General features: G+C 56.3%; 13 protein-coding genes across 13 annotated transcripts; 5 read left to right on the top strand and 8 right to left on the bottom strand.

Moving 5' to 3' along the window:
• On the bottom strand, positions 1-217 carry LTHEOB_12295 (Peptidase M28; the record flags this gene model as incomplete). Its single annotated transcript, XM_035509146.1, has 1 exon — positions 53-217. A coding segment is annotated over one exon (165 nt), but the record flags the coding sequence as incomplete, so codon positions are not given.
• Positions 218-1,370: 1,153 nt separating this feature from the next.
• Positions 1,371-1,680, bottom strand: LTHEOB_12296 (Cytochrome c oxidase biogenesis protein Cmc1-like protein; the record flags this gene model as incomplete). The annotated part of the gene is made up of 2 exons (XM_035509147.1): positions 1,371-1,579; positions 1,647-1,680. The coding sequence occupies 2 exons, from the start codon at positions 1,678-1,680 to the stop codon at positions 1,371-1,373; spliced, it is 243 nt and encodes an 80-aa protein (XP_035364685.1).
• A 249-nt stretch (positions 1,681-1,929) lies between these two features.
• Positions 1,930-2,562, top strand: LTHEOB_12297 (Prefoldin; the record flags this gene model as incomplete). The annotated part of the gene is made up of 4 exons (XM_035509148.1): positions 1,930-1,963; positions 2,023-2,113; positions 2,271-2,463; positions 2,530-2,562. 4 exons carry the CDS (start codon positions 1,930-1,932, stop codon positions 2,560-2,562), a joined length of 351 nt encoding a protein of 116 aa, XP_035364686.1.
• Positions 2,563-4,671: 2,109 nt separating this feature from the next.
• Positions 4,672-5,721, top strand: LTHEOB_12298 (Transcription factor NFYB/HAP3 conserved site; the record flags this gene model as incomplete). Its single annotated transcript, XM_035509149.1, has 4 exons — positions 4,672-4,837; positions 5,092-5,202; positions 5,252-5,379; positions 5,485-5,721. 4 exons carry the CDS (start codon positions 4,672-4,674, stop codon positions 5,719-5,721), a joined length of 642 nt encoding a protein of 213 aa, XP_035364687.1.
• Positions 5,722-8,659: 2,938 nt separating this feature from the next.
• LTHEOB_12299 (Taurine catabolism dioxygenase TauD/TfdA) lies at positions 8,660-10,372 on the bottom strand (the record flags this gene model as incomplete). The annotated part of the gene is made up of 1 exon (XM_035509150.1): positions 8,660-10,372. One exon carries the CDS (start codon positions 10,370-10,372, stop codon positions 8,660-8,662), a length of 1,713 nt encoding a protein of 570 aa, XP_035364688.1.
• Positions 10,373-10,849: 477 nt separating this feature from the next.
• LTHEOB_12300 (Mitochondrial carrier protein) lies at positions 10,850-12,004 on the top strand (the record flags this gene model as incomplete). The annotated part of the gene is made up of 3 exons (XM_035509153.1): positions 10,850-10,882; positions 10,948-11,000; positions 11,068-12,004. 3 exons carry the CDS (start codon positions 10,850-10,852, stop codon positions 12,002-12,004), a joined length of 1,023 nt encoding a protein of 340 aa, XP_035364689.1.
• A 365-nt stretch (positions 12,005-12,369) lies between these two features.
• On the bottom strand, positions 12,370-14,493 carry LTHEOB_12301 (Oxoglutarate/iron-dependent oxygenase; the record flags this gene model as incomplete). Its single annotated transcript, XM_035509154.1, has 2 exons — positions 12,370-14,278; positions 14,339-14,493. 2 exons carry the CDS (start codon positions 14,491-14,493, stop codon positions 12,370-12,372), a joined length of 2,064 nt encoding a protein of 687 aa, XP_035364690.1.
• Positions 14,494-15,030: 537 nt separating this feature from the next.
• Positions 15,031-16,686, bottom strand: LTHEOB_12302 (Nucleolin protein nsr1; the record flags this gene model as incomplete). Its single annotated transcript, XM_035509155.1, has 3 exons — positions 15,031-15,667; positions 15,737-16,023; positions 16,078-16,686. The coding sequence occupies 3 exons, from the start codon at positions 16,684-16,686 to the stop codon at positions 15,031-15,033; spliced, it is 1,533 nt and encodes a 510-aa protein (XP_035364691.1).
• A 731-nt stretch (positions 16,687-17,417) lies between these two features.
• LTHEOB_12303 (Dolichyl pyrophosphate Man9 C2 alpha-glucosyltransferase) lies at positions 17,418-19,267 on the top strand (the record flags this gene model as incomplete). The annotated part of the gene is made up of 3 exons (XM_035509156.1): positions 17,418-17,655; positions 17,706-17,868; positions 17,914-19,267. 3 exons carry the CDS (start codon positions 17,418-17,420, stop codon positions 19,265-19,267), a joined length of 1,755 nt encoding a protein of 584 aa, XP_035364692.1.
• A 218-nt stretch (positions 19,268-19,485) lies between these two features.
• On the bottom strand, positions 19,486-19,834 carry LTHEOB_12304 (Cytochrome c oxidase assembly protein subunit 17; the record flags this gene model as incomplete). Its single annotated transcript, XM_035509157.1, has 3 exons — positions 19,486-19,626; positions 19,687-19,760; positions 19,816-19,834. 3 exons carry the CDS (start codon positions 19,832-19,834, stop codon positions 19,486-19,488), a joined length of 234 nt encoding a protein of 77 aa, XP_035364693.1.
• Positions 19,835-20,115: 281 nt separating this feature from the next.
• On the top strand, positions 20,116-21,446 carry LTHEOB_12305 (Leucine-rich repeat ribonuclease inhibitor; the record flags this gene model as incomplete). The annotated part of the gene is made up of 2 exons (XM_035509158.1): positions 20,116-20,307; positions 20,385-21,446. 2 exons carry the CDS (start codon positions 20,116-20,118, stop codon positions 21,444-21,446), a joined length of 1,254 nt encoding a protein of 417 aa, XP_035364694.1.
• A 1,377-nt stretch (positions 21,447-22,823) lies between these two features.
• LTHEOB_12306 (Exonuclease) lies at positions 22,824-25,070 on the bottom strand (the record flags this gene model as incomplete). Its single annotated transcript, XM_035509159.1, has 1 exon — positions 22,824-25,070. The coding sequence occupies one exon, from the start codon at positions 25,068-25,070 to the stop codon at positions 22,824-22,826; it is 2,247 nt and encodes a 748-aa protein (XP_035364695.1).
• A 421-nt stretch (positions 25,071-25,491) lies between these two features.
• LTHEOB_12307 (Ccch zinc finger protein) lies at positions 25,492-26,415 on the bottom strand (the record flags this gene model as incomplete). Its single annotated transcript, XM_035509160.1, has 3 exons — positions 25,492-25,575; positions 25,626-26,265; positions 26,324-26,415. The coding sequence occupies 3 exons, from the start codon at positions 26,413-26,415 to the stop codon at positions 25,492-25,494; spliced, it is 816 nt and encodes a 271-aa protein (XP_035364696.1).
• Positions 26,416-26,830: the final 415 nt, after the last annotated feature.

Below are 26,830 nucleotides of genomic sequence, written 5' to 3' on the forward strand. Positions count from 1 at the left end.
GGGGGGGGGGGGGGGTTTCAAAATCGAAACTGGCAAAAGAGATATTGCATACCCTCTTCAGCTCCCACTTCTCCTCCTCCGTAACCCATCTCTCCTCCGTCTCGCTCAGCTTGAGCAGGAACTTTTCAGGCTCAGCGACCTCATCGGCACGCGGGGCGAGCGGAGCCGCAGAAACGGCCGCAGCCGCGGCGATAGCAAGGAGAGTGGACACCTTCATGGCGACGACTGAAAATGAATCCGATGTCACGACCTGACGAAAAGCTGGATGAAGAGGTGGGTCCCGATGTTTCAAAACATAAACAAACGTGTAGACGAATTTATATGCACACAGTACGAAGTACGTCGCTGACCTCCGACTGTAGCATGTATTCCAAGCCTCTTGGCTCCTCCTTCATTCAGGCGAAGACCACTCTGATAAATGCTTCCACGGCTTCTAGTGGTATCGTGACTTGGCGGCCTTTACGAGCATTAGAGAGGTCGGCCAATACGAGAGCGGAAAAGTCTTCGATACAGCGCAGTGGTCAGTTCCTTGAGCTTGTATGCGGGTCGCTCCTAACTAGAGGAGGAATGTCCTTTGTAAACGCATCTCTTGGCTCGTTTGACCTTTGGAGTCCGGTGTGGCACCTTCCTATTTGGGAGGCTTGGCAAGAGCACAAAGCAAGGATCGTAGCGGAGCCTTAACAGACTGCCGAAGCGGGCCTGAGTCGGTGTGCGGCATCATATGATATAACTCAACCCTTGGCTGGATCCAAGTTGGTTGCCTCATTGCAGTTCCCTATCTGGGTGAAGCACCGGCGAGCACAGCCTTAGGCGCGGAAACGAATATAGAAGTCGAGGTTTCCAAGACAGAAGGAAGCACAGGCTCACACGAGCACCGCGCAGAGACCCATTACTTTAGTAGGAAGGACGAATATGCGTCGAGGAACCTGTACGAAATTACATTCGTGTTTGTAGAAGTCTCCAATCTGTGTATCGTCAGGCATAAATGTACGAATGAGGACAATACCTAGCACCATAAGCAAAGCTGCCTGAGATAATTTCTTTTGATATGCGTGAGAAGTCATCCAAGGGCCTTTGGTGCCTGATTTTGTGTAATTCGTGTCGTCCTGCAACTCGACTTGAACCAGATCAGGATGCCACAGAATTGACAGACGGAGTGGAGAATGATGAACATTCCATTCAATCCTCGACCAGCGACTGACCATTGCGTCGATCAGAGTCCATTGTCTTGCATCTCCATACCTGCAGGTTTTCCAGGTGAAACTCCATTGCCTTGTGAACGTTTTCCCAAACTTCCCATACCCATACGCCAACAATGCATTCTCCACTCGTATATCTTACACCCAGTACACAAATTCCCTTATTTCAGTCTACGTGTTGGCGTCGATCTCAGCCCAGACCTTCTCAATCTTCTCGCGCTTGACTTTCGCTTGCTCGCGGTTGGCCTTGGTTCTCTCGAGCCGCTGGGCGCGGAGGCACATATTGACGGCGTGCTTGGGCTTGTTGCACATGCCGACGGCCTTGTAGAGGAATCCGCGAGCGTGGCACTCTTCAAGGGCGTTCATAACCTCCTCGCAGGCTGTGTCGCGGTGGTGTCAGTCGATCGCACGGGGAAACGGGAAACGGCGGGTAAGGGCTGGGCGTACCTTTGTTGTCTTTAGTGTGCAGATGCGGATGCATGTTGGGCGGCGCAGTGAGGTTAGCCTGGGTATGGTGATCCGCGCGGGTTTCAACGCGTAGTAGATCAGGGCAGGATGCAGGCGGTGGACGCTGCTGGGTTTGGGTGGATGATTGGAAGTGTCGCGATTCGACCGGCGAGAAAGAGGACCGTCCGTGCTTCATCCCGCCTTTGGGTCCCGCACTCCGCCCGCCGTCACCGCGAGCCTTCCCGCACTTTGACGACGGCACCCCAGCACAAGCACCAGCACAATGGCGCAGCCAATGTCGCAGAAGAAGCAGCAAGGTACGGTCGGACGCTCGGATGTAAAAGCTCCACGGGTCTCGCGCTGACGCTTGTTGCAGAGCTGCAAATCCAGTATTCGAACTACAAGAACATCCTCCAGCAGCTCGCACAGAAGATCGGCGATGTCGAACAAGAGACAGAAGAGCACAAGTACGAGAATACGCATCCATGCTTCCTCTCCAAGCTATCTCACCGCTTCTTCGCGTCCCGTAGCCTCTCAACCCGCCCCTTCCTCGCACTCTCCTCACCGCTTCCTGCCTCCCGAGCCAAAAGAAACATTGTGGGCAGCACTGATCAGTGGCGCTAGGCTTGTTCTCGAGACTCTGGAGCCCCTCCCCGAGGATCGGAAGTGTTTCCGCATGATTAATGGCGTGTTGGTGGAGCGGACGGTGAAGGATGTGGTACCAGCGCTGAAGACAAACTCGGAAGGTCTCAAGAAAGTTTTGGAGGATCTGCTGAAGCAGTACAAGGCGAAGCAGGAGGAGATGGACAAGTGGAAGGTACGTCATCAGGTTGGGGAGAGCCGGAGACGTCAGATGGCATGCTAACGCGCCGCCGCTATCCAGAAAAAGAACAACATCCAGGTCGTGCAGCAGTAGTCAAAGATGGATGATGATATCGAACACGCAGCATCCACCGGCTCCACTCAACGTGCAGTGGCGGCCCTCGGAACGAAGTCGCAGTCAAGCAGACCTTGACCTCGGAATCCTGCGGCCGATGGGCGAAGGCGCACTCTACTGGCAACTTTTCACGGCAATAACTGCACTCGCTGTCAGCGAACTTAATCTGAGATCAGCCAGAGGCTCCGAGGCTGCTCTGCCAACGTCATGCGTCGAGGGTACGATGAGGTGTTTGCTGGCATTATTGCAAGCATCTGATGGTGCGCTGAATCAAAGCGCAAAAGCTTGTATGCGGGGGATGAGCTGTACATAGCGCACACGAGTCGAACACGCAGCCTGTACAATGAAGTCAGCAAATCTCCAGACGGCTGCGCCTCGTCTCCGATCTCTGCACGCGAGCGCTGTGATGTCCAGCCGATCAACGGTCGTTCTTGACGTCGGTTCCACGGCGGCATGGGTTAGGAAAATCCTAGGGCTGTCGGTACAAGGCTGAGCATTCGTGGCTTGACGCGCGCCGATGCCAGCTGCAGGATGTGTTGGCCGGAGCTGCAGCCAGAGCTGGATCGACGCCTTAACGCCGCCTAACGTTCAGAGACAGTTCCGCGAGTGTGGGCGGGCAGCTCATAGGGTACCCAGAGATCGCGCCCAATTCAGGTACTCGCCAATGGCATGGCAGACCGCAAAAGGATGCGCCGACGTCATGGGATCGCAGGTTGCCCGCAGAGCAGGGCGTGCGCCGCAGCCACGACGCTCTAGGCGCGGCACGAGGGTTCCTGTGGACCACGTCGAGCAGTAAGCCTGCTGCCAGGGGGTCTGCTGTCTCTGCCCGTCACAGGTCTTGGGCCGGCATGCGAGCTCGGATCGAAGACAGTAATCTGACGGCAGTCGGAGGACAGCACATCATTCTGCGCGCCGGAGGGGGTGGTGTGCCAGACCCCGACAGTCTGGTCCTGCAGGCCTTGACCCGTGGCTGCATGCTGTGTGCTCCCTCTCCTGTGCTCAAGAGACCGGCTGAGGCGGGCGGCTGGCTGGACGTGAGGTCTCGCCGGCCGCGACGGGCGCCTGGGCGGAGACAGAGGCGCCTGGCATCCGGGCCGCGGGCTGCACGGCGGCGCGGTGCGCGTGGGCAGGGCGGCGCTGCCGTCGCGCGCGGTTGACGGCTCGACGCGGGCGTTTGGCGCCGCGCAGGGCGAGGTCATTGGTCAATTGTTGAGCGCGAGGGAGATCGAGGCTTGGCCGCGCTGCTGGACCGGACCCCGCGGTGGAGGATGCACTGCGCAGCACGAGCGCGCCGCTGGGGGCCGCTGGCTTCGGCGCTGGGGCCACGACTCGCGGGCTCAGCCTCGCGGCCGGCGTGTGTCGTCACCGGGCCCTGTTCCATGTCCGGCATGCGGCCCTGGGCTGCGGGCGAGGGTCTTTGTTGTTGTTGTTGTCGCGGCTGCTGACCGGCGGGCGGAGCCTTCCCGCGTCGCCGTCAATCTTGGTCCCGGCCGCCTGTGCTGTAGCGTGCCTGCCCTCTCCGCGAACGCCGCTACGCTCTCTCCATCAACCACCTGCGCCCATTGCCGTAACCCCACGCCTGCACGCTGGCACGGCTTCCTCCCGCCCGCGCCCTCCCCAGCGCACCCGTCGTACCTCGCCGCCAGCTCGCAGCCCGCCCGCCTCGTCCAACGCACCGCGCCTCGTCCCAGGCCGCGCCTCGCGGCTGACGGTAGCACCCAGCAGGCCTCCGTTCGCGCGCCTGCAGCCCGAGTCGCACGCCCGCCGCGCTCGCCAATTGCGCAGCTACGCGCCACCACTCTCGACGGATCTGCCCAAGTCGTCCCCTGCTCCGCCTGCACGTCGATACCATCCTACATTAGCGCTTGCATCAGAAGCTTCCTGGCATCCACGGCGCACGACTCCCCCAGCGCCCGGTCCAGGCTCGAGTCGCACAGGCCCCGGCTGCCCTTGACGCGCATCAACGAGGCCGCATACTCGGCCGGCTCGCCCAAGCTCTGCGCTGGCTTGAGCAGACCTATTCGCTGGCAGTCCACGTCACAGAGAGCTCTGTCAGGCTCCGAGGGGCCTGCAGCTGGCCGAATAAACATGTCGGCCACCCCGCCGAAGAAGTCGGACGTGGAACCTGGAGCGCAGTCGCCTGACGAATCTTCGGAGCCGCATATGGACAGAGAAGCTCAGGATACACAAGCGCAAGGACTCGGCTACGAGTTCGAAGTCAAGGAGCAGGACCGATGGCTGCCTATAGCAAATGGTACGTCTGAAATGCACCTCTCCCCTCATCTGATTTGCGCGCCCCAAACCCGCTGCTGCACGTCGACGAATGCTCTCTCCACGCCTACACCTCGAATCAGCGTTTGAGCAGACGGTCGCTCAAAAACGGTCCGAGCCCGCCCTGAACCATGTCGTCTGCATCTCCTCCGTCATCGCAGTCGCCGCCCCAAAATGCCTCCAAGGGCCGCCCCGAAAGTGCTGCCAGCGACGCTAACATTCGCAACTTTGCGCCAGTCGCCCGCATCATGAAGATGGCTCTCCCCGAAAACGCGAAGATCGCCAAAGAAGCCAAGGAATGCATGCAGGAATGCGTCAGCGAGTTCATCTCCTTCATCACGAGCGAAGGTGCGTGCCGCGAAACCCCGGTTGACGAGAGTTTTCTGACCGCCGCCAGCCTCCGAAAAGTGCCAGCAGGAGAAGCGCAAGACGGTCAATGGCGAGGACATTCTCTTTGCCATGACCTCGCTTGGCTTCGAGAACTACGCCGAAGCCTTGAAAATCTATTTGTCGCGCTACCGCGAAGTAAGCTGCCCCCTTCCCTTCCTCCCCCATTTCGTTTGTTGCCGATCCTTTTCTGGCATATGACGAAGAATAATCTGAACTATTGGTATTGATTGGCGCCTCGAGACCCTCCTCGCAAATCAGAACAAGCCTGCCGTCGGCTTCCAGCAACAGGGCAATGCCGCTGCCGGCGCCGGGAGCAGCGCATCCGGCGGTGCGAATGCCTCCGCCGCCTATGCCGGTGCAGAGGGTGCCAGCAACAACAACCTTTTGAGCGGAGACGTCGACACATCCGAGCAAGACAACAGCGCTTTCGGCTACACCGTCGGCCACCACAACGGCAACGGCAGCGCCGAATTCTAAGCCCCAGCACCGCGCCGCCGGAGGATGAGGGCCTGTCCCTAACACCAAGACGCAGAATGCGCGCCAATGGCCGCTACCTCCGGCATAACGGACACCGCAAGAGAAGACGCCTAAGACAGATGCGTTCTTGAGTCATGGCTGTCTTGACCAGATTGTGTAAGATATGCGGTTGTTTCAGCGGCTGTTTTGGAGAGGGCTGGAGACGTCTGGAAGAATTTTCTCTTTGTCTTTCCTCCTTTCTCAGCTTGTATAATTGTGGAAACCTGGGGTAGCTCCTCGCAGCATTCTCTTATAGGTTCCAAATCATTGTTGAAGAAAGAAGCACATAATCACGGTGCTGTAAAACCAACCATCATTGCTTGGCTTTTTTTCCCTTAGCAGAGGTAGTAGTTTTGCTCACATACTCAGCGGTACGCAGGAGAAGCTGGGAATGGGATATGTGAGGTTACTAGAATGGAACTGCTCGCGCGACTCCGACATCGGAAAATGCATGCGACAGCATCTATCACTCACTTTAGCTGTTGCCGTTGAACCGGTCTGCTGCATTCCAAATTTCCCAAGGTTTCGGTATGTCATTCGGTCTCCTTGTCTGAGAGTGGTTTTCAAAAAGCCTCGTTCCTATACATGTAATTTCTCAGGTCTCAAAGAGTCACCACCCCTCATTTCATTTTCTTTCCACACCGCTCGTTCAAAAAGAAGTTGATATTCTCACATCGATATCGTTCTCTAAATGTTCAAGGTTGTAAGTGTCTCACATTTCGGAGAATTGATTACGCAAATTTCTTCGTTCAACAGCACACATGTGACGGTTACACGACAGGGCCCAGATCGACCGTTGGACGCGCGAGAGCAATCCTAATTTGTTTTTTGTTGAACCCTACAAAAAGCAAATCATGTCGAACTGAGCCAAACGCGCACCCCTCCCTTACCTTTGCGGCCCGGTTTGGTGGTTGCACAGGAAAACGTCCCCACATTGCAAAGCAAGAACCCGACCGGGCCGACGATGCGTTGCGACTTCTTATTACTGATCATTAACTAATCGAAAGATGGACATGCATATCATGCAGTCCAACGGAGCCAGCGAGGGGTGCCTGCACAGGCCATTGCCCTCTTGTCACATGTATTCGAAGGGCGCAGACTGATATCCTTGATTTACCCACTCTCCCCACATTTGTTACTGCAAGGCGTATTGCCTGCACGAGTTGTCCTGACCAAAGTTCATGGGCTGCGTGTCTGCTTTCGCTCGGATGGCACCGGGGGACGGATTTTGAAACTGCTTGAGGACAACTCTGCCCATGACGGAAAACTCTGTCCCTACCTTTGCCCCTTGTAAGCCGTACGCTATGCCCGTAAGGAGTTGGGAAGGGATACCTAGGCTGTCACAGTCGCGCAGTACATATCAATATTGCTCAGCTTTCACAAGACATGCATAACGTACCTAGTCTATATCCCTTGCCATCCCACTGAAGTGTCTCCAGCTTTGCACATGCAGCATTATCCGTATTAATGCCCAAGGGAACACAAGAAAACGTACTCAACAGCAAGGACGTAGATGGCATACTTGTCTATATTTTATTTTTATTTTCTATTTCTATCCTATCGTCATCCTAAATGGACGAATATCCCAAGGAGGTAAGATTGCCAGGCAGCTACTCTTCGACTACTGCCTCTAAATGACCAATAACAGGGGACGATCTTGTACACCAAGTGGTTGTCTTGTGCTTCACTACGACCCACGCATTTTCCAGTCTCCTCGGTCAACTCTCTTGAAACTCATCCACATAAGTCATCAGTCCGTCCATGAATGTCCTACAGCATAGCCAACTCATGCCGTGCACTGATTTTGAGCAACACCGACGAACCAAGGATCTATGTGAGCAAGAAGATGCAGAGTTGCTTCAGCCCTTCCAACGCCCTTCTGGCTCCCCTCGTACACCGCCACCCTCAGACGCACACCTTTCGCAGCACATCCTGCAGCAGCAACTTCCTCATCCACAACCACCCCCCCCCCCCCCCCCCCCCTGTTCCCATCCCACATCCATTCAACCAATCCCACATAGCTCCATACTTCCCTTCCCCCGGCAATCGACCGAAGACACCGATCGACCAATACGTCGCCACCCCCTCTTCCACGGTTTTTTTTTTCTCTTCCTCCTCCCACACACACGCACACATGCACGCGTGCAACGCCCGTTGCCCTTTGCCCTTCGCCCTCCCTCACCCATGTTAATAACCCCTGCTCCGACCAATCAGACTAGGCCCCGTGCCCTGCAAGGCTGACTCCACATCGTTGCCCAAAGGGGTTTGGGCGTCGCCCTTCGGCTTTGCTGCGTTGGAAGTTGCTAATCCTCCTTCCTTCCGTGCGCGGTCTGCCGTTTCGGGAGGGCCGCATATTTCTCGCCGAGTGGACGAGTGAGAGGAGACCCGTTGTCTGACTGGGTTGCGACGGTTGGTAATTGGTGGTAAGGAGGGGAAGGAAAGTCCGCTACATGGATAGGACTAGATGCTTTTAGCCCTCGTCGCTTTTCCTCGTTAACTCTTACTCTTTAGTTACGGAGGTTGGTGGCCCGCTGTTCGCTCCTGGTGCGGTGACTTTCACGAAAAATATGCTATTGGCAGAGGTCTGTTCGGAATTGCGAAGCAAGCCTTGCTGCTCGTGAATGGGTTTACCAGACGGTTTCATCACTGAGTTCTTCACTCACCATGAGATAAGCGCGCCCAGTATCTTTGATCCATGACTTTTGTTCATATATTTCGAGGCATACAAAAGAAGGTTGCGACTTGATCCATACCGCATCAGCCTTCCACCACCTACGAAACAATACTGAAATCGTCAAAGAGAACATCCAATATTTACAACATCACAGACTAAAACTGATTTTCTCTTTCCAGACATCGCCTTAGTAACGAGGAAACAAGCCCATATTGACTCCGAGCTTTACACTTTTCCATACAAGCGCTCCCAAACCTTCTCACCCTCACTCGCCCTCCCCGCCGCCTTCTCAGCCAAGACTCTCCACCGGCTGAAGAACACGTCGTCGTCGACATACGCACCCTTGAGCCACCTCTCGCCCTTGCTCGCATCGAAGGCGCGGCGCGCGTGAAGCACGCGCCTGTTATCAAAAATCACGCACTGTCCCTCCTCAAGGCGGTGCTCGAACAGCGCCTCCGGGCTCTCGACCAGCTTGGCGAACTTCTGCAGAGCGTCGTGCAGCGGAGCAAACTTCTGTGTGGCAGACAAGGGGCCGAAGGGGACGAGGCCGGAAAGGCCGAGGTCAGCGAGCGCGGTGGGGGCAAAGGGCGCCTGGAAGGGCGGCGAGTAGTTGATGCACTTGATGCGCGGGGGCGGCTGCACGCCCTCGAGGATCTCGCGGCCGGCGAGCGAGGTGCCGAGCACCGGGTCGTCGGCCGAGGCGCTGACGACGGTGTTGGTCGGGTTGGGGGAGAGGCCGGCGAGCGGCTCGGCCAGCTCGATGGTGGGCCGCCACTTGGCGTAGGACTGGTTGTCGTTCTTGTAGTAGAAGGGCACCGGGGTGCTGGTCAGCACGTCGAAAGCGGCACGGTCGGTACGCTCGAGCGTGAAGGCTGCGTGCAACGAGTCGGAGAAGATGGACTCGCCGCCGGGCGAGCGGGCACGCAGTGAGTGCAGCAGCTGCAGGTGCGGCGGGTTCGTCACGTACATCAGGTCCATGTGCAGACCGAGATACTGATGCGTATAGGCGATGTTTTTGGCGTTCGGGATCGACTTGACATCCCAGGTGCGGCCGTAGAAGGTGTCCTTGAGGATGCCAATCCGGCTGACGATGTGCTCGACGGACTTCTCACTGTCCGGCACACCGGTTAGGAAGACGAGGCCATAGCGGCCAAGCTGCTCAAGCGCCTCGTGCAGCACAAGTTCGTCTTTCATATAGCGGTCGTACGATATCCACTTGTTCTTCTCAGCGATGGTCTTGCCGTCCCAGACGAGCCGGTTCTTCGGCTCAAGGGGGTGGTAGACGGAATCTTTACATGACACAGAAGCAGGCTTCAAGTCAAAGCGAGTAACATGGTCCTTGGGGAAACCCGGGATGTCGTTTGTCCAGGTGACTTCGAGTGTCTGCTTCTCGGGATCCAGGGTTGAGGTGGCTTTGATATTGGCCGGGATATCCGACGTCTGGAACTGCTTTTGCTTGCTGGATGGATCAACGCACATAGGGCAGGTGCAGCTGTCTCTCGCGAACACGGCGTCCATCTTGGCCGGATAGGTCAACCCAGAGCTTCCTACAGGCACGCCGAACTCGACGGTTTCGGATGCCTCTACGCGGTGGAGCTTCTGGCGGTTTCCAAGTCTAATGGCCTCTTCTACCACGTGCTTGCCGGACCGTAACGCGTCAATGTCCCGTTCCAAGAAAGAAGGAAGTGCATGACCTGTTGCAGTCTTGTTTGCATCCGCCTCGATTTCTTCCCGCAGCTCGTTGCTGCTCACATGGTGGACGACCTTGCTATGAATATCCTTCTTTCCAGCTGAAGGGAAAGCAGGACCACCGAGCTGATTTTCAAACCGCAAAATGCTGGTCGAAAACGCGTGGTGTTGTACACAGCATCTGCGCGTCAGCAACCTTGCAGCAATGTGCCGAGGTCTACCGAATTCGGAGTATAGCCGACGTAGCATCTTCCCTGTTGAATCCGCTGCTCTTTCTGATGGAGGACGTGCAAGAAAAAGCTTCGGGGTGGATGAGATTCGAGCTAAAACCCGGAGAGCGGGGATGAAAAGTAAAAATGATGCGTTGTGGAGTTGTGTGTGGTGGGTGTTCGGAGCTAAGGATGGTCTGGTTCGGGTGGACTGACACTCGCTCGCCGGTTCCTGGCAAGGAACACGCATGTGTTTCTGCGGGGGACTGACGAGCAAGAGCCATGCCGGCCGGCACTTTTTGCGAGGGGAGAAGGCCCCGGAGCGCGGAGGCCGGGGAAGTTAGTAGCAACCCGCGAATAAGCGTCCGCCAAAATACGTAACATCAACGCCGCTGGGATTGCTCACCAACAACTGCGCCGCTGCTCTCACCAGACCTCATTTTTGTATCCATACACCCGAATTTCACCTAGGCGACTCCGGTTATCAAAGCGCGAGCTGCCGGGTCCCGCTGGATGTATGTCTGGCAAGGTCGAGCAGCTGAAGGATGAGGTGTGTCCCCCCGTTCTCTCACCCAACAAATATCCATGCGCCAGCCATTCTAACTTCCTCCGCAGGGCTCCCGCTGGCAGGTCGTTGGCTCGGGCGCTATTGCCGGCCTCGTATCTAGGTACGGTTCTCTCTTCGCCCTACTATCGCTTTGACTTCCCAACACTAACGCTATTCTTCCCTTGTAGATTCGTTATCGCACCGCTCGACGTCATAAAGATCCGCCTCCAGCTTCAAGTCCACTCCCTCAGCGACCCGCTGTCGCATCACTCCGCGCGCGGCGGTCCCATATACAAAGGCACGCTGGGCACGCTGAAGCACATCCTGCGCGAGGAAGGCGTCACCGGTCTCTGGAAGGGCAACGTGCCGGCCGAAGCGCTATACCTCTGCTACGGCTCCGTGCAGTTCCTAGCCTACCGCACGACTTCGACCTTCCTCTCCTCTCTCCGCGCACCAGGGGAGAGTACCGATTGGCAGAGAAATGGCCAGGACAAGCGCAGCGCGAAGCTTCTCCCGGACGCCTTCATAACCTTCACCTCTGGCGCCGTCGCCGGCACAGCCGCCACGACGGCAACCTACCCGCTCGACCTCCTCCGCACGCGCTTCGCCGCCCAAGGCCCCACCGACCGCGTCTATGCCTCGCTGCTCTCCTCGGTCGCCTCCATCGCGCGCAGCGAGGGCCCCCACGGCTTCTTCCGCGGCCTAGGCGCCGCCGTCGCGCAGATCGTGCCGTACATGGGCCTCTTCTTCCTCTCCTATGAGACGTTCAAGCCCATCTCCGCGCTCCTGATCTCGGGCCACCTGGGCTCCGGCGACGCGGTCGCCGGCATGGCCGCCAGCGTCGTGGCCAAGACGGCCGTCTTCCCGCTCGACACGGTGCGCAAGCGGCTGCAGGTCCAGGGCCCGACGCGCGCCCGCTACGTGCATCGCAACATCCCCGTCTACGACCAGGGCGTGGCGGGCACGGTCATGGCCATTCTTCGCCGTGAAGGCGTGAGGGGCTTGTACCGGGGCTTGACGGTTAGCCTGCTGAAGGCGGCGCCGACGAGTGCGGTGACGATGTGGACGTACGAGCGGGTGATGAAGATTTTCCTGACCTTGGAGGAGATGAAGGGGGAGGTGTGAAGAAGAAACACTAAGCACTTCATTTTTCCTAAGTCTGCACTATGATTGCCGAGCAGCGTACATAATTGATTGCACGGGATCAGAGGAAGCATCGGAGTGGCGTTTGATTAACATATAGAAACTTTCACTTTTGTATTCTAAACACTTTTTTAGCAGAGCCGTAATACCCTAATATCCAAAGCCCCTCATATCAGGGGTATCTTGCATGTCAAATATGCCTTTTCAGTGGTTCGCTGTTATATTCCGCAGCCCATCACCATCTCCGCCATCTCTGACAGATCCCACGTCGAGGCGCACAGTCTCCGCCTCAGACACTATTCTCCAACACATCCCCCTCCCCATATTACACGTTATTGTCTCTCCATTTACTCCTCCATCTCATCACCATCCTCTTCGTCATCCTCATCGAACTCAACGCCGAAATCGGCGCAGACATCCCACCGATCACCCTTTGCAGACTCGCTCACGTACTTGACGAAGCGCAGCACGCCCGTGTCGCGCAGCACAACGCTCATGCAGTTCCAGCCGGCGGGCATGCTGAACAGCACTCCGTCGTCATCATCGCCTGCGCTGGCGCGGTACACGGCGGGGTCGGCCTTGCGGCGCTTGCCCGCGCCCGTCATGGCGGAGGCCTCGCCAGACTTGTTCTTCGAGCCGGCAGGCACCTCGACGCCGTCGTCCGAGCCAGCGTCATCGTCGTCGTCGTCATCCGCAGCCATGTACATCTCGTAGCCGCCGGGCGTGTCGTCGTCCGCGGGAGCGGGATCTTCGGGCTGCTCCTTGCTACTCTTCTTCGCGGCGCCGTTCTTCTCGCCGTTCTCCTTCTTCTGCTTCTTCTTCTTCTTCTCCCCGTCTTGGTCCTCTTCGTCGGCGCCGTCGGCTCCCTCCTCATCATCATCACCCCATCCCTTGCTAGGGGTGATGCCCAGAGTGACCTCCAGCTGCGGCTGCTCGTCATCATACGACGTCGCAAGCGTGTAGTCCATACCGCGGCGGAAGCGGCGTGCTAGCATGCTTGCCTTCGTCAGCGTCAGGCCTGTGGCGAGAGCGAGCCACTTCTTGAAGGCGACACTAGGGAAGAAGACGTCGAGGAGCTCGTCATACGGCGAAAGCTCTTCGTCCTTGTTGTCGCCAGCATCGCGCGTGGGGTATCTGAATAGGAAGCGATGCTTGTGTGGCGGGCGGGCGACGCCGGTGTTGTGCGTGCGCGATGCCGGGGCGGGCATAGTGGCTGGCGTCTTACGGTCCTGCTCCTCGAGGAAGGTGCGCAGACGCTTGGAGAAGGACTTGGACAGGAAATTGGCGAGACGGAGTGACGACTCATCGGCGAACATAGTGTTGAGGTCCTCAACCGTGTCCGGTGCCAGATATGTGGGTGTCATGAACTTGAGAAGGAACTCGAACTCCTGCTCGGTGAGAGGTGCTTGCTCTTCGTCCTCGTCGTCCTCTGCTTCCGCCTTGCTCTTGCCCTTCTCCTCCTTCTCCTCCTTTTCATCGGCCGGATATTCGAACCACTGCTGCTGGGGCTGGTCGAATTGCGCCGCCTTGGCACCACTCTCCAGCTGCTGCAGCGAACTCCGCTCGGCCAGCTTCTCCTCCAACCCCTCCTCGTAACCATCTTCACCCTTTTGCGGTATATGGAACCAGCCACTCACAGCCATGCGAACACGGCCACCATCCTCCTCGTTGTCGCCCTCCGCGCGCTTGTACACCTCCTCAACGTCATGGAAGCTCTCGCCAGGCTGGACAGTAAAGAATGACAGTTGGTTGAAGGCGGGCGGAATCACGACGGTGTGGTCCGGCAGCGGCACCTTGACCTCGGCGCCCCCGTCCGTCCGCAGGTCCTCGGTTGGGAACAGGCGCAGCGCGCCGCCCCACTCGGGCTTCCACTCCCGGTCCGGGTCAAGCAAGTACAGGATGTAACTGACGCGCCGGCTACCGATGACGTCGTCGTGGCACAGCAGATGGCAGCCCGGCGTGTACACGTTGATCGCCAGGTCCGTCTTCACGCCACTCAGCGGGCCCGAGCCTGCAATGGCCGCGATGTACTTGCGGAAGGCGGACGAGTAGAGGGCGTCGCGCAGCTGGAGCAGCGAGGGGAGCTTGGCCAACGATGAGTCGTCCAGCCCGTCCAGGTTGGCCAGATCGCCTGACTGGTGAATCTTGTAGATATCCGTCTCCTTGGGCGTGAAGGAGATGTGCTGGCGGATCTCGTCGCGGACGTTGCGGAGCAGCTTGGTGTCGACGAGGTTCTGGATCACGGCGTGCTTGTATCTATAGCATTCTCAGTCGGATTGTTGCCTTATGCATATCTTGTTCGAGCTGTTATCATACGGTTGCGACTCCGCATATTGCTTCTGATAATCCTCAAGCACCTTGGTGTCAAAAAGACCTTTGCGGAAGTTGGAGCGCGCCTCTTCGTCGGAGAGGGCGCGTTTCTTGGACTTGCCGTTGGCGACGGCGGGGCCTTCAGCCTTTCGCTTCGGCATCTTGGGCGGTTTGGGTAGAATGGGCTGGGACCTGAGGTGTGCGGCGGGCAGAGCGGAGGAGCTATGGCTTCGTTCTTATCCGAACTTTTTTGCCTGGTCTGTGCGCAATCTCAGGACTCCCAGCCTTGCTCTCACGCCACAAACAGCAGAAATCTTGCCAAAGTCATGCGTCCTGAAGGTTGTTCATTCCTCAATTCGGGATTGGCTGTCAGACTTTTACCGCGAATATTTCATAATGCCGAGCACTGGCGGAGATCACTGAGCTTGACTGCAAAAGCATTCTCGGATAAAAAGAACCTGTATTAAGCCTGTTCTCGAAAACTACGACCGCCTGTACCCACTGTCTGGTGTATAGAGCTAAAGAGATAAAATGTCAAGCACGCTGTGTGCTTAATCAAACATGAATCCCGACAATATCAAAGCAATACTTTTTTTTGTTGACCCGATCCCGACCGTGAAACCAAACCTTGTCCCTATCCAGTAACCATACAAAACTTACCGTTCATGGCGTTCTTCACAGAAGGAAAGACGAGTCGCTTAGTCGAAAGAGATCTTCTTGCCCTTGAAGTCGCCGAAACCGCCACGGTTGGTCGAGCCACCGCGGCCGCCGCGACCACCACCACGGCCGCCGAAATCACCACGACCACCGCCACGACCGCCACCGCGGCCACCGAAACCACCACGGCCACCACCACGGCCACCGCCACGACCGCCGAAGCCGCCGCGGCCACCGCCGTTGTTGTTGTCGCGAGGAGCAGCGAAGTCCAGGCGGACAGGGCGACCATCAAGGTCGGCACCCTGGAGAGCATCGAAAGCACTCTTCGCCTCGTCGACGGAGCTGAAGCCAACGTAACCGAAGCCCTTAGGCATGCCATCCTCAGGCTTTGTGGGGAGGGAGACACGGGTGATGGTGCCGTACTCCTGGAAGAGCTCGGTGACGCTGTCGGGGGTAGCGTTGAAGGACAGGTTGCCGACGAAGATGGTGTCGGAGGGCCTGCTGGGAGTATCACCGTGCCTCTGGGCGCGGTCGTTGGCGCGGTCCCTGGGGTTCTGGCCTTCAGGGCGAGGAGTGCTGAAGTCAAGGTTGAGCGGGCGGCCATCGAGGTCAGCGCCCTTCTTAGCGTTGAGAGCAGCGGTAGCAGCCTCAACACTCTCGAATTCAACATAACCGAATCTGCGACCACCACGGCGGCGGCTTGGTAAGTATCAGGGAGGATTTACAAAGCGGGATGGAATTGCTTACCCCTTGGACCTGCCAGTGGCGCGGTCGGTGACGATGCGGACAGCCTTAGGCTCGAACTCCTCGAACTCACGGCGGAGCCAGTCCTCATCAACGTTCCAGCTCAGGTTGCCAACGAACAGGTTGGCAGAGCCAGGGCCATCCTCAGTCTTGCTCTTCTTGGTGGCAGAGGCAGTCTCAGCCTCAGCCTTGCGCTTCTTAGAAGGCGCCTCCTCGGAGGAGCTGGTCTCCTCAGAGCCCTCCTCATCACTGTCAGAATCGGAGTCAGACGAGTCAGAGTCCGAAGAGTCCTGCATGAATGTTAGTACATCAGAGTAAATGACCAGGATGTGGGTGCAACTTACAGACTCCTCGGCCTTGGAGGCCTTCTTGGCCTTGGGGGCCTCCTCCTCAGAGTCGGAGTCAGAGTCGGAGTCGCTGTCGCTCTCAGACTCAGCCTTAGCAGCGGCCTTCTTAGGGGCAGGAGCCTCGTCAGAAGACTCAGAGTCAGAGTCACTGTCAGACTCCGACTCGCTGCTGGAGTCGTCCTTGGCAGCCGCCTTCTTGGCAGTGCCGTTGGCCTTGACGGGAGCAGCAGCCTCTTCGCTGTCGCTGTCGCTGTCACTGCTGTCGCTCTCGCTGGAAGAGTCAGAGGACTCCTGCTTCTTGGCGGCAGCGCCCTTGGCCTTAGGGGCCGGCTTGGTCTCGGGCTCGGAGTCGGACTCGCTGTCGCTGGAGTCGGAGCTGCCGCTGGTCATCTCCTCGTCGCTGTCGGACTCGGGCTCAGGCGTAGGCTCCTTCTTCGTCTTCTTGCTCTTCTTGTCGGACTTCGAGGCGGCGGCCTTGGCAGTCTCCTTAGCCTTCGCCTTGGGGGTCTGAGACGGCTTGGTGACGCGGCCCTCCTTGACGGCGGTCTTCTTGGGGGTCTCAGCGACGGCGCCCTTGGTGGGCTTCACAGCCTTAGCCTTGGCCATTTCGATGGATGTTTAGTCTGGAGGGAGATATGTTAGCGGGAGGCGTGCGCTAGAAATGAGCAAAAGAGTAAAAGCACGCAAGCGAACGCGCTCAAGCCGACAGCCCTCTGAGAGATTTTGAACCGACAGTGGCCCAATGGGAATAGCTTTTCATCAGGATCTCTCAAACGTGTGCAAAGCCCACAGCCCTCGAGTCCGCGCGTGGCGGATAGAACCCTCAAGCCCACAGAGCGACTGTCAAGGCGGCGCGTTCCCGCAAGGGCCGAGACATGGTCGCGGATCAGAAGCCCACTGAAGTCAACAGCCCACAGAGAGTTTCCTCTCTTGCGCGCACACTCTAACAAGCGCGATAAGCCCACAAGGAAGTAATAGCCCACGAACCGAGATGTGTTTGGATCAAAAGCCCACTGTAAGATTCCGATCACTGATCGAAAATTGCCCGCAAAGGATACCTTGCGCTCTGGAGCAAGGAGTTGTTGGTGTGAGGAAAAGAATTTGCTGGAGGAAAAAAATTGGTCGCTGGGTCGCGCGTCGAGCTTTATCAGCGCGCGACCGCAAAATTATTTCTGACGCTAAGCCACAACGGAAGGCGGTAAGAAAGCTCTGCGCCTCGCTGACTCGCCGCGCTTCCGCAGAAGTCCCGAGCCGCCGACCGCGTCTCCGGCCACCTTAACGCGTTCGCTGCCCGCGGCTCCGTGCGATGCCCCTCGACTGATCACCTCGTCTTTATCATGTCAACCCCAAACCACAAGCCCCGCAAGAAGAAGAAGGGCGACTCCGGAGTCCTGGCCAATCCCCGCCATGGCACCGTCGTGGTCGATCCTCAGGACAATGTTGCCAGGCCCGCCTTCCCGCTCGTCGCTTTCCTCTGGCCGGCCAAGGGTGCAGTCTCACAATGGGTGCTCTTGCCGCTGATTCTGATCGTTGTGGGTTTGTTCCGGTGGGCGACAGCCTTTTGGGGCTATTCCGGTTCGTGTCAGTCTTTTTTGCGCGGTTGATAGCATGTTGATGGCCTGCAGGCTTCGAAAAACCGCCAATGCACGGAGACTTCGAGGCTCAGAGGCACTGGTTGGAAATTACCATCAACCTTCCCATGACCCAATGGTATTTCCACGACCTAGAATGGTGGGGACTTGACTACCCGCCGTTGACGGCATATCACAGCTGGCTCTTGGGGAAAATGTAAGCCTACTGATTCGAAGGCTTGGTTTTTACTAATTTTGGTAGTGGTCACTATATCGAGCCGGCGTGGTTCGCTCTTCACACCTCCCGCGGCCTCGATGATCCCATGCTAAAAATCTTTATGCGTGCCACCGTCTTCGTATCTGAATACCTCGTTTACATCCCGGCCGTCGTTATCTGCCTCCGCCGCTACTCTCGCTTGCAGGAGGTCAATACCTGGGAATATTCCCTTGCTCTGGTGGCCATCCTGATGCAGCCCGGATCCATCATTATCGACCATGGACACTTCCAGTACAACACCGTCATGCTCGGCTTGGTTCTGGCAAGTATTTCGAGCATGATCGCCGGCCGCTTTCTGTGGAGCTGCGTCTTTTTCGTCGGCGCGCTTGGATTCAAACAGATGGCACTGTTCTATGCTCCTGCAGTATTTGCTTACCTCCTTGGGGTTTGCATCTTTCCCCGGATCAATGTTCCGCGTTTTCTTGGAATTGCGCTAGTCACGGTCGTCTCGTTTGCAGTCCTGTACGCACCGCTCATCGTTGGTGCGGTCTATGATTGGTACCGTGGCCTGCCTGTGCACGAGCTACCCACGCCTCCGCTACTTTCGAAGCTACCGGCTGCCATTGATGAGAAATCTTGGTACTTTCCGATCATTGTGGTCCTGGCTCAATCCATCCACCGCGTCTTCCCGTTCGCCCGCGGTTTGTTCGAGGACAAGGTAGCTAACGTATGGTGCTTCGTACACACCTTCCACAAGCTACACCACTATCCCACTGAGAAGCTGCAGCTTGGTGCGTTGACCCTGACCGGGGCCCACATTCTCGGTCCATGCCTGGCGCTACTTGTCAAACCGCGAAAGGAGCTTCTTCCTTTGGCCTTTGCCGCTACTTCTTGGGCCTTCTTTCTGTTCTCGTACCAAGTTCACGAGAAGAATGTTCTTCTTCCTTTGTTGCCCATGACGCTTCTCCTTGGTTCTCGTAGCGGAATGCTACCGTCAGCGCGAGCTTGGATTGGGCTGGCCAACATCCTGGGTGTCTGGACAATGTATCCGCTCCTCAAGCGAGACGAGCTGGCAATCCCGTACTTCATACTCACCTTGCTCTGGGCGTATCTGCTCGGACTTCCTCCGACGTCTTTCTCAATCTTCCGTAATGACACACCCGGCCGTCTGAGCATCATTGAGAAGCTGATGCACGCCGGGTTTTACACGGCTATGGTCGTGTGGCATTTCGCCGAAGCATTTGTAACTCCGCCAGAGAACAAGCCGGATCTCTGGGTGGTGGCCAACGTCCTGATTGGCGCGCCTGGATTCTACCTCTGCTACCTCTGGTGCTTGTTCCACTTGATCAGAGGCTTCAAGATGGCTGTCAAGGTGGATGAGTGGAAGAAAACGCAGTAGATCGCACTGCTTGCTCCCTTTCTTAGCTTCAAAAGGCCAAGGCCGAAAAGATACCCGTCAAATTGGTTAAGGATTGCAGCGTCTTGAGTGGAGGATGTGTTGTACAATTATGCTTATACAATGGTACAGGGGAAATAGATTAGCTCGTTGCGCCATCTTAATGCCATGTAAATTATGCCCAGTATCTAACGCCAGTTCCATGCCTCGAATAATTGCCGCTAGATGTTGAAACCGTATCCCGCCATGCAGGCCTTGTATTTGGAAACCAGGTCCTTGCACGCGTCCTGGGCATTGTCGCTGGTCGAGAAGAGCATGCACTCGTCACGGGCGGCCTTTTCATCCTTGCAGACGCAACAGGGCTGTCCAATGTTCAGTCAGAATTCTGCGGCGAAAAGGGTCGCAGCACGCCATCGACGCACCTTTGGCTTTGCGGCGGCGGCGGAAGTGCCGGTGGACTTGAGGTCAGCGCCGAGGTTGGCAGAGGTGGCGGGAGCTGCAGAGCATTGTTAATGATGCGCGCAATGGCTGCGACAGCGAGCACAGCATACCAGTCTGCATTGAACTCATGGTGCAGGTGTTGTGGGTTGTTGGTGCAGTGGAAGACGGGATCTTAGAAATCAATGGGCGGCTCATGTCATCAGCCCGGGCGCCAAGCCCGGTCGGCAGCCAGCGCGGGCAGGCGCCGATGCAGGCACTCGCGTTGGCGCTTGCAGGGTCGTGCAGGGACCAGACAGACGAAAACATCCCACCGTGCCCCTCCACAACTCTTTCTTCCGCCGCTCATCAGCAACAACCCTTTATTTTTTACGCGCGACTCCGCGAAACACACCGACTCTCTGCAGCCAACCATGGCGAATCCCAAAGTTTTCAGCTTGGAGGGCAAGGGCCTGAAACTCACCACCGCCGAGGACATCGAGCCGCACATTCAGGCGCTGAAGGAGAACTCCGATGTCGAGGAGGTCGTCTTCGTTGGCAACACACTCGGAATAGGTGCCTCGGAGGCCTTGGCCAAGGTGCTGGAGACCAAGAAAAACCTCAAGGTACCGCTCTGCCCCTTTTGCAAGACCCCACCGTCTCTTCGGCGCCTTGTGCGGCGACGCTAACATTTGCTCACTAGATCGCCAACTTTGCCGACATCTTCACCTCGCGCCTGCTTTCCGAGATCCCCGAGGCACTTGACCATATCCTCAAGGCGCTTCTCGCCCTTCCGAAACTCGAAACCGTCGACCTCTCCGACAACGCTTTCGGCCTCAACACCCAAGCTCCTCTTGTTGCCTTCCTCGCCGCGCACACTCCGCTTCGTCACCTCTACCTCAACAACAACGGTCTGGGCCCCGCTGCCGGCACACTCATTGCCAATGCCCTTTCGGATCTCGCCGACAAGAAGGCTGCCGCCCGCGACGGCGGCGCCGAGGTGCCATACCTTGAGACGGTCATCTGCGGCCGCAACCGCTTGGAGAACGGCTCGATGGAGGCTTGGGCACGTGCCTACTCGAAGCACACGGGCCTGCAGGAGATCAAGATGGTGCAGAACGGCATCCGGCAGGAGGGCATTACGCACCTGCTGCGTCACGGACTGGTGCATCAGAGCCAGATCCGCATCCTCGATCTGCAGGACAACACGTTCACCAAGACTGGCGCACGGGCGCTGGCCGAAATCATCGGCGGTTTCCCACACCTGCGCGAATTGGGCGTGAGCGACTGCTTCTTGCAAGCCAAGGGTAGCTTGCTGCTGGGTGCGGCGCTGGCCAAGGGACAGAACCCGGAGCTGGAAATCTTGCGCATTCAATACAACGACATGAATGCGGCAGGCCTGAAAGGCTTCGCCGATGCAAGTGAGCACGCCCTGCCGAAGTTGCGCAGACTTGAGGTCAACGGCAACAAATTCAGCGAGGATGACGAGAGCGTCGAGCGCCTGCAGGACGCTTTCTCAGCGCGCAAGGAGGAGGCCGACCCCGCGTTCGTCGAGGGCCTGAAGGAGGGCTACGAGTTCGGCCTCGATGAGCTGGACGAGCTTGACGACGAGAGCGAGGACGAGGAAGAAGAGGAGGAAGAGGAAGAGGAGGTGAAGGAAGATGTGGTCAAGAAGGCGGACGAGGCGGAGGCGCAGAAGGTCAGCGAGAAGAAGGACACGAGCGTCGACGAGCTGGCCAACATGCTGGGTAAGACTGGATTGTAAACGAGACAAGAAAAGAAAGAGACAATCATGAATATCATGATGATGACGAGAGCGCAAGGAAATTCTATTATTGGACCGGTCGGATTGGGGTTGGACTTGGTGTTTTTAGGCTTGGGGACAACCAACAACACGACTAAATAAATGCTTGTCTTTTCGTTTTGGCTTTTACGGTTTGCGACCTGGCTTGGGGAAAAAGAGAGAACTACATATATCCATGGTGGTGAAAGGGAACAGGCGAAAGTTTTATTTTTTCGGTTTCAATGTCGGGATTGAGCGAGGTATTGTGGATGGGTCGGTGAAGCCTACGGGCTTCACGGTAGATAATTTTGTTCGTCCTTGTTCTGCAAGGTAGATGTTTGAGCGTTCGTTAGAAAGAGAGATTGTTCTGTTTTAATTCACTTCGGCGCCTGCTGCTTCTCTTCGCAGGTGAAATTGCTTCAAATTATAAAATTTGGCGTACTATGTATATACATGAAGGGTTTTGTGCGTAGTGAGAGATTCCCATCTAACGTTTATATCAAAGCTGTCTTTCTCTCCATATAGTTTCGAAATTATAAACTAACCCATCAAATGTCTCCTCAAATCTTTTAGACAGATGGTCTATTTGTGCATCTCCTATGCTAATGCTACACCCTACAAAATAGCTGCAGTGTTTACCTTTCTTCACACTTCCAATAAGTCAACTCGCCATCATTTCGTAGACGTACTCATTACTATAAGTTCATCTACGCCTCCACGTAGCGCGTTACCGACTACTCCCGTGGCATCGCATCAACTTGAGACATGAGCGCGTGTTTTCCTCGGACAGGACTACAAGCACATCACCTCGTGCTATTTTAGGCCGCATTATAGTCATTGGTAGCTTTCATAAATTGCTCTAGCGGTAGCAGCAACGACAGATTCTATACAACCGAGTCACGAACGATACCTTTTTTTTTAATTCGAGAAGCAGAAGGTTGCACAACTCCAGAGTCCATTAACAGCAGCCGCGGGTCTCTAACGTGTTGCGTCACTGCGAACTAGAATGGGATTCTGTTGCAGGGTAGACATGCGGTATGGCCGAGGGCATGAATGGTCAGGAGCAAGACTCTTCTGATCGCACATCCAGGAAGAATTTGTTTCGTGCTCGTCATGCCACGCTATACTAAAGTCGCGCATTTCTCGTACACCAAACACGCTCCTACTTCCTACAGCTATAGCGCTGCTGTTACTAAAATTTTGCTCCAGGTACTCCCACAAAGCAAGGCACACTATTACACCAAAGTCCGTGCTTCGTCTTAAGCAAACTCTTTCCTAGCTTTCCTTGAATCTCTTCCACCCATATTTGACTGGCAAGCATGAGTTTGTCTTCTTCCAGCCAAAATTCTTCGCCTGACTTTACTTAACAACCACAAAACCAACACCCTCCCTCGCCCTCTTGCAAGCCATACGCAGGGCCTGATCCTCCGTGTCCGTCCACTTCACACTAATATCATTCCAATTCTTGACCTTGTACTCTTTGTGGAATTGCTTCTTCATCTCCTGCAGGCGCGTCACCTCACGCGGGTCGCCACTGCCACTATAGATTATGAATGCCGTGCACGGAGGGAGGCCGTCGTATATCGCTTTGAGATGCTGAGTTGTCTTACGAACAGCGGCAGCGAGTTCGGCAGAGCTGGGCCCGACTGGAGCAGTGTCCGCAGCCGTGAGGTTCTCTTCAGTAACAGTAGTATTTGCTGCGGCGGCCTGGTCCTTGGAGTCGTCGACCGTGCCGGCGGCCTCACGCTTGACAGCACCTTCGTCCGCAACGGGGGTTTCGTTGTCAGTCTTTGCTGGAGCCGGCTTTGGGTCACCGTTACCGCTGCTCAGCGCATTGGCAAGCAGTTCCGCATTGTCCTTGGTCTTCGTCCTGGTCCACCATCCGCGGATGGCCTCTAGTTCCCGCATGCGCGCCCAGACGAAGTCCACACCCTTGCTGGAGACCGGCCTCGTCGCATCCGGCACGCCGTTGACCGCCTTGAGGACGTTTTCGACGACCTCATCATCATCTTTACAGCCAAAGCACATGTCTGCGGCCGCTCCGAAGCCACGTTTAGGCTCGCCCCAGTCGACGACAGCGCCCGTCCGGTACTCCTCAGCGGCACTCATTGCCTGGTTCTTCGGCTTCTGAGATCGACCAAGGCGCTTGAAAATGGATTCCCCGTTGGCTTCGCTGGTGCCCCAAAGTTCACCCTTTTCGCATTTCTGCTTGACGAGCTCGAGAGTACTACGAGCGTCTTCGATCGAATCGTGACCAGAGCTTCCATGACCTTTCTGGATCTCTTTTGACAAGTACTTCTGTGCTAACCATTTGAGAGAACACTTCAGCGGCGGGCCGCGTGGATGGGGATAGAGGAACGAGGTGTCGGCAATGAAGGGGTGCGTCATCTTCAAGGCGTTGAGGTCCGAGTTGAGTGAGTGGCCGACCAGGATTGTTTGGGGCGTAATGATCTCTAGCAAGCGCCTCTGAATATCGGCGAGGGTAGTCGTGACGTCTTTGAGCATGTCCTCAGTTATTCCAGAATAAGGGGTCAGGTAATCTGTAATGGGGCGTTCTGGCTTGACTAGTTCGTCCATAACGACGTTTCCATCCCAGTCGACAACGCTGATCCGTGTGAGTTCGAAGTCTTGCTCTCCTGTCTTGCACATTTCACAGTCCATTGCAAGTACCTTCCGGCCGGCGGTCATACTGCCACTCTGAATCTGGTCGTTGGGCACATCGCCGTCTTCCAGCGACGCGACAGGCGTGTCGACCCAGCCGTGCGCGGCGTCCTTCTCCTTCAGCAGCCTTTGGTGAGAATGCTCGGCCTTTTCTGCCGGCGTGGAATACATGGCGGGGTGTATTGTCCAGTCATCGCCGTCTTCGAGCATTTGCTCAAGCGTGGCGATGTAGTTGGTAATGGGCGTACGCTTGTTCTTCCAGTTGCGGTTATTGGCAGATTGAGGGCCTTTCTTCTTGTCGTCCTTCTGCTTTGGTATGGGCGCAGTCAATATTGCTTGCAGAGGCGAGTGAAGCCTCATATACTTGTCGTCGCCAGGGCTCTTGATGGGCCAGATGTGCGGGAACATTTCTGCAAAAGGCTTCAAGGACTCAGGCAACTTCTCTGACACAAGCTTAGTGGGGTAATAGTCGTCGGGAGAGACGATTGATTTCTCCTTGTTTTCGCTGTTGTGTGCTACAAGATCTTGCTGCACGTCGGCAGCCTCGTCGAGAAATATTTGTCCATTGAACATGCCAGCCTCGAGACCAGGCACCATGACTGTGACGACTCTCCTGATCTGCCCATGATTGTTGACTGCCACCCAGCGGGGCGAGGTCGCGTCGCTTAGAATGTAGAGTATGAGATTCTGTAGGTCGCTGATCTTGACTGTTGACATCAGGCGGGCATTCGGAGAATGCGTGATTGAAGGATAGTTCTTCGATTGCTGGCCCGGAATTTTCTTGAGCTTCTTGGTACCCTTGCTCTCGTAGGTTTCCCATCCGTCGTTTGCGATGTTGGTGCCATCGGCGGACGCGTCGCGATGGCGCTCTGCCTGCTCATGGGATTCGGCGACATTGGGGTCGCCCTCAGTAAACTCCTCGTGGCTACGTTTCTGCCCAGCCATAATGGCGTTTGCGACGCGCTGTTCTCGTGCTGGAACTTGATTGGAGGCGGATGCAGCGGGGCGGCGCTCGAGATGCGGCGGCAGTTGTTGAAGCTCCGAAAATCTGGAGGCAGCAACGCGATAAGATTGAGTCGGCCCGAATATCAGTCTTAGCGCGGCTCAGGGTCCGGTGACGTAATCATACCTCACGAGCAGTCATGTAGGTATTAAGCTTTAGCGAATTCTTCTTAGGATGGGATTTATCAATTGGCCTAAAATATTGGGTATAGACAGGCCGTGCCACTCTTGAGTTTATATACACTGCAAACTTTCAATAGACTTGCGCACTGCCTGAGTCTCGATGCCTCCTTTGGGGCCGTCCAGCTCTGATCAGCACCCGACCTTTCCTCCATGCATCCATTATGCATGCCAGCGAGAGCTTTCACTCGAGCATGCCCTTTTCACCAAGCATTTTGACGAATCGCAAGACAACTTCCGCATCTTGTCGACGCTCTTGCTCTGCCATCTGCTGGGCTTAGTATCGGATCCATGATAATGGAGATTGTCTGGACTTACCCTCTCACGTAACGTCACTCTTTTGGGTGCTTCCTTGCCTTTGTCTCGACGAGGGCGTGTGGTGGTGGCCTGCACGGCTTTCCGGTTGGGCAAGCGGACTTTCACCGGTCGCTTGGCTGATGACTCCTCTTCCGGAGGTGCGTCGTCATCACTCGAACCGCCTGAAGATGAAGAGCTATCCGATTCCGAATCTGTCGAGACGTCGGAGGAGCTTTCTGCAAGAGAGCTCGAGTCGTCACCACTTTTTCCAGCGCTGTCATCGCTGTCATAATCGATGCCTAAGTTCCTCTTTGGCGTATTTTCGTTTGCAGCTTTGGAATCCAGCTTTGCTCTCGCCTTCGCTACTGCCTCCTCAGCCTTTCTTAGCTTCTCACGGAGTTTCTCAGCCTTTCTGATAGCCTTGTCCGGCTTGTCATCGTCCTTGCGCTTCCTCTTCTTGGTATCCCTCTCTTTCTGCGGGTATCTCGGTTTCCTCTCGGCCTGGGCCTCCTCTCTGGTACGCCTTTTCTCCTCTTCTTCCTTTTGCTTCTGTGCAATGCGCTGCTTTGTAGGAAACCGTTTTCTTCGCTCTTCGATCCAGGCAGCAATATCCTCGGGAGTCTTTAACGTGGAAGACTTTCCCTTGTACTCGAATTGAAGACTGTGTAGATTAGTGCCATCTCAATACAAATGCAAAAATAAGGGATAATATAACTGACACTCCGCCCATTGATTTAAACTTGGCCTCCTCGTCGGCATCGTCTTCTTCGCTGTCCTCATGCATATCGCCACGAGGGGTAAGGCCGAGCATGTTGGTCTTCCTTTTCTTGGGGTTGGTCCCCTCTCCACGACCTTTCGGCACAACAGGTGGCTGGGTTGTTGGAAGCGCGAAGCCAAAGCTTGGCACGGAGGGCGCAGTTTGTACTTTTGACTTATTTGTAGGTCGTGAGGCGGAAGGCGGACGGTGCGGGCTGGACGCGGTCGGAGCTGGCGGTCTATACCCCATTGTCTGACTTGACGGGATTTGGGAAAACCAAGGCTGGGGCGTAGGGAGGATTGGATTCACGAATGCCGGGTTGATGTGTCCACCAGCGGGTAAAGTCCCCATGTTGAAAGGGTGTCCGCCGGCGTACATGTTCTGCTGCGGGGAGGCGTGCTGCTGCGGCAGAGAGCGATTAAACTGCGGAGAATGATTCAGAGCGGCATGACTGTTAGTGGCACCGCCT

The sequence above is a fragment of the Lasiodiplodia theobromae genome (genome assembly GCF_012971845.1).
Source record: "Lasiodiplodia theobromae strain AM2As chromosome Unknown scaffold_61, whole genome shotgun sequence".
NCBI lineage: Eukaryota > Fungi > Ascomycota > Dothideomycetes > Botryosphaeriales > Botryosphaeriaceae > Lasiodiplodia > Lasiodiplodia theobromae.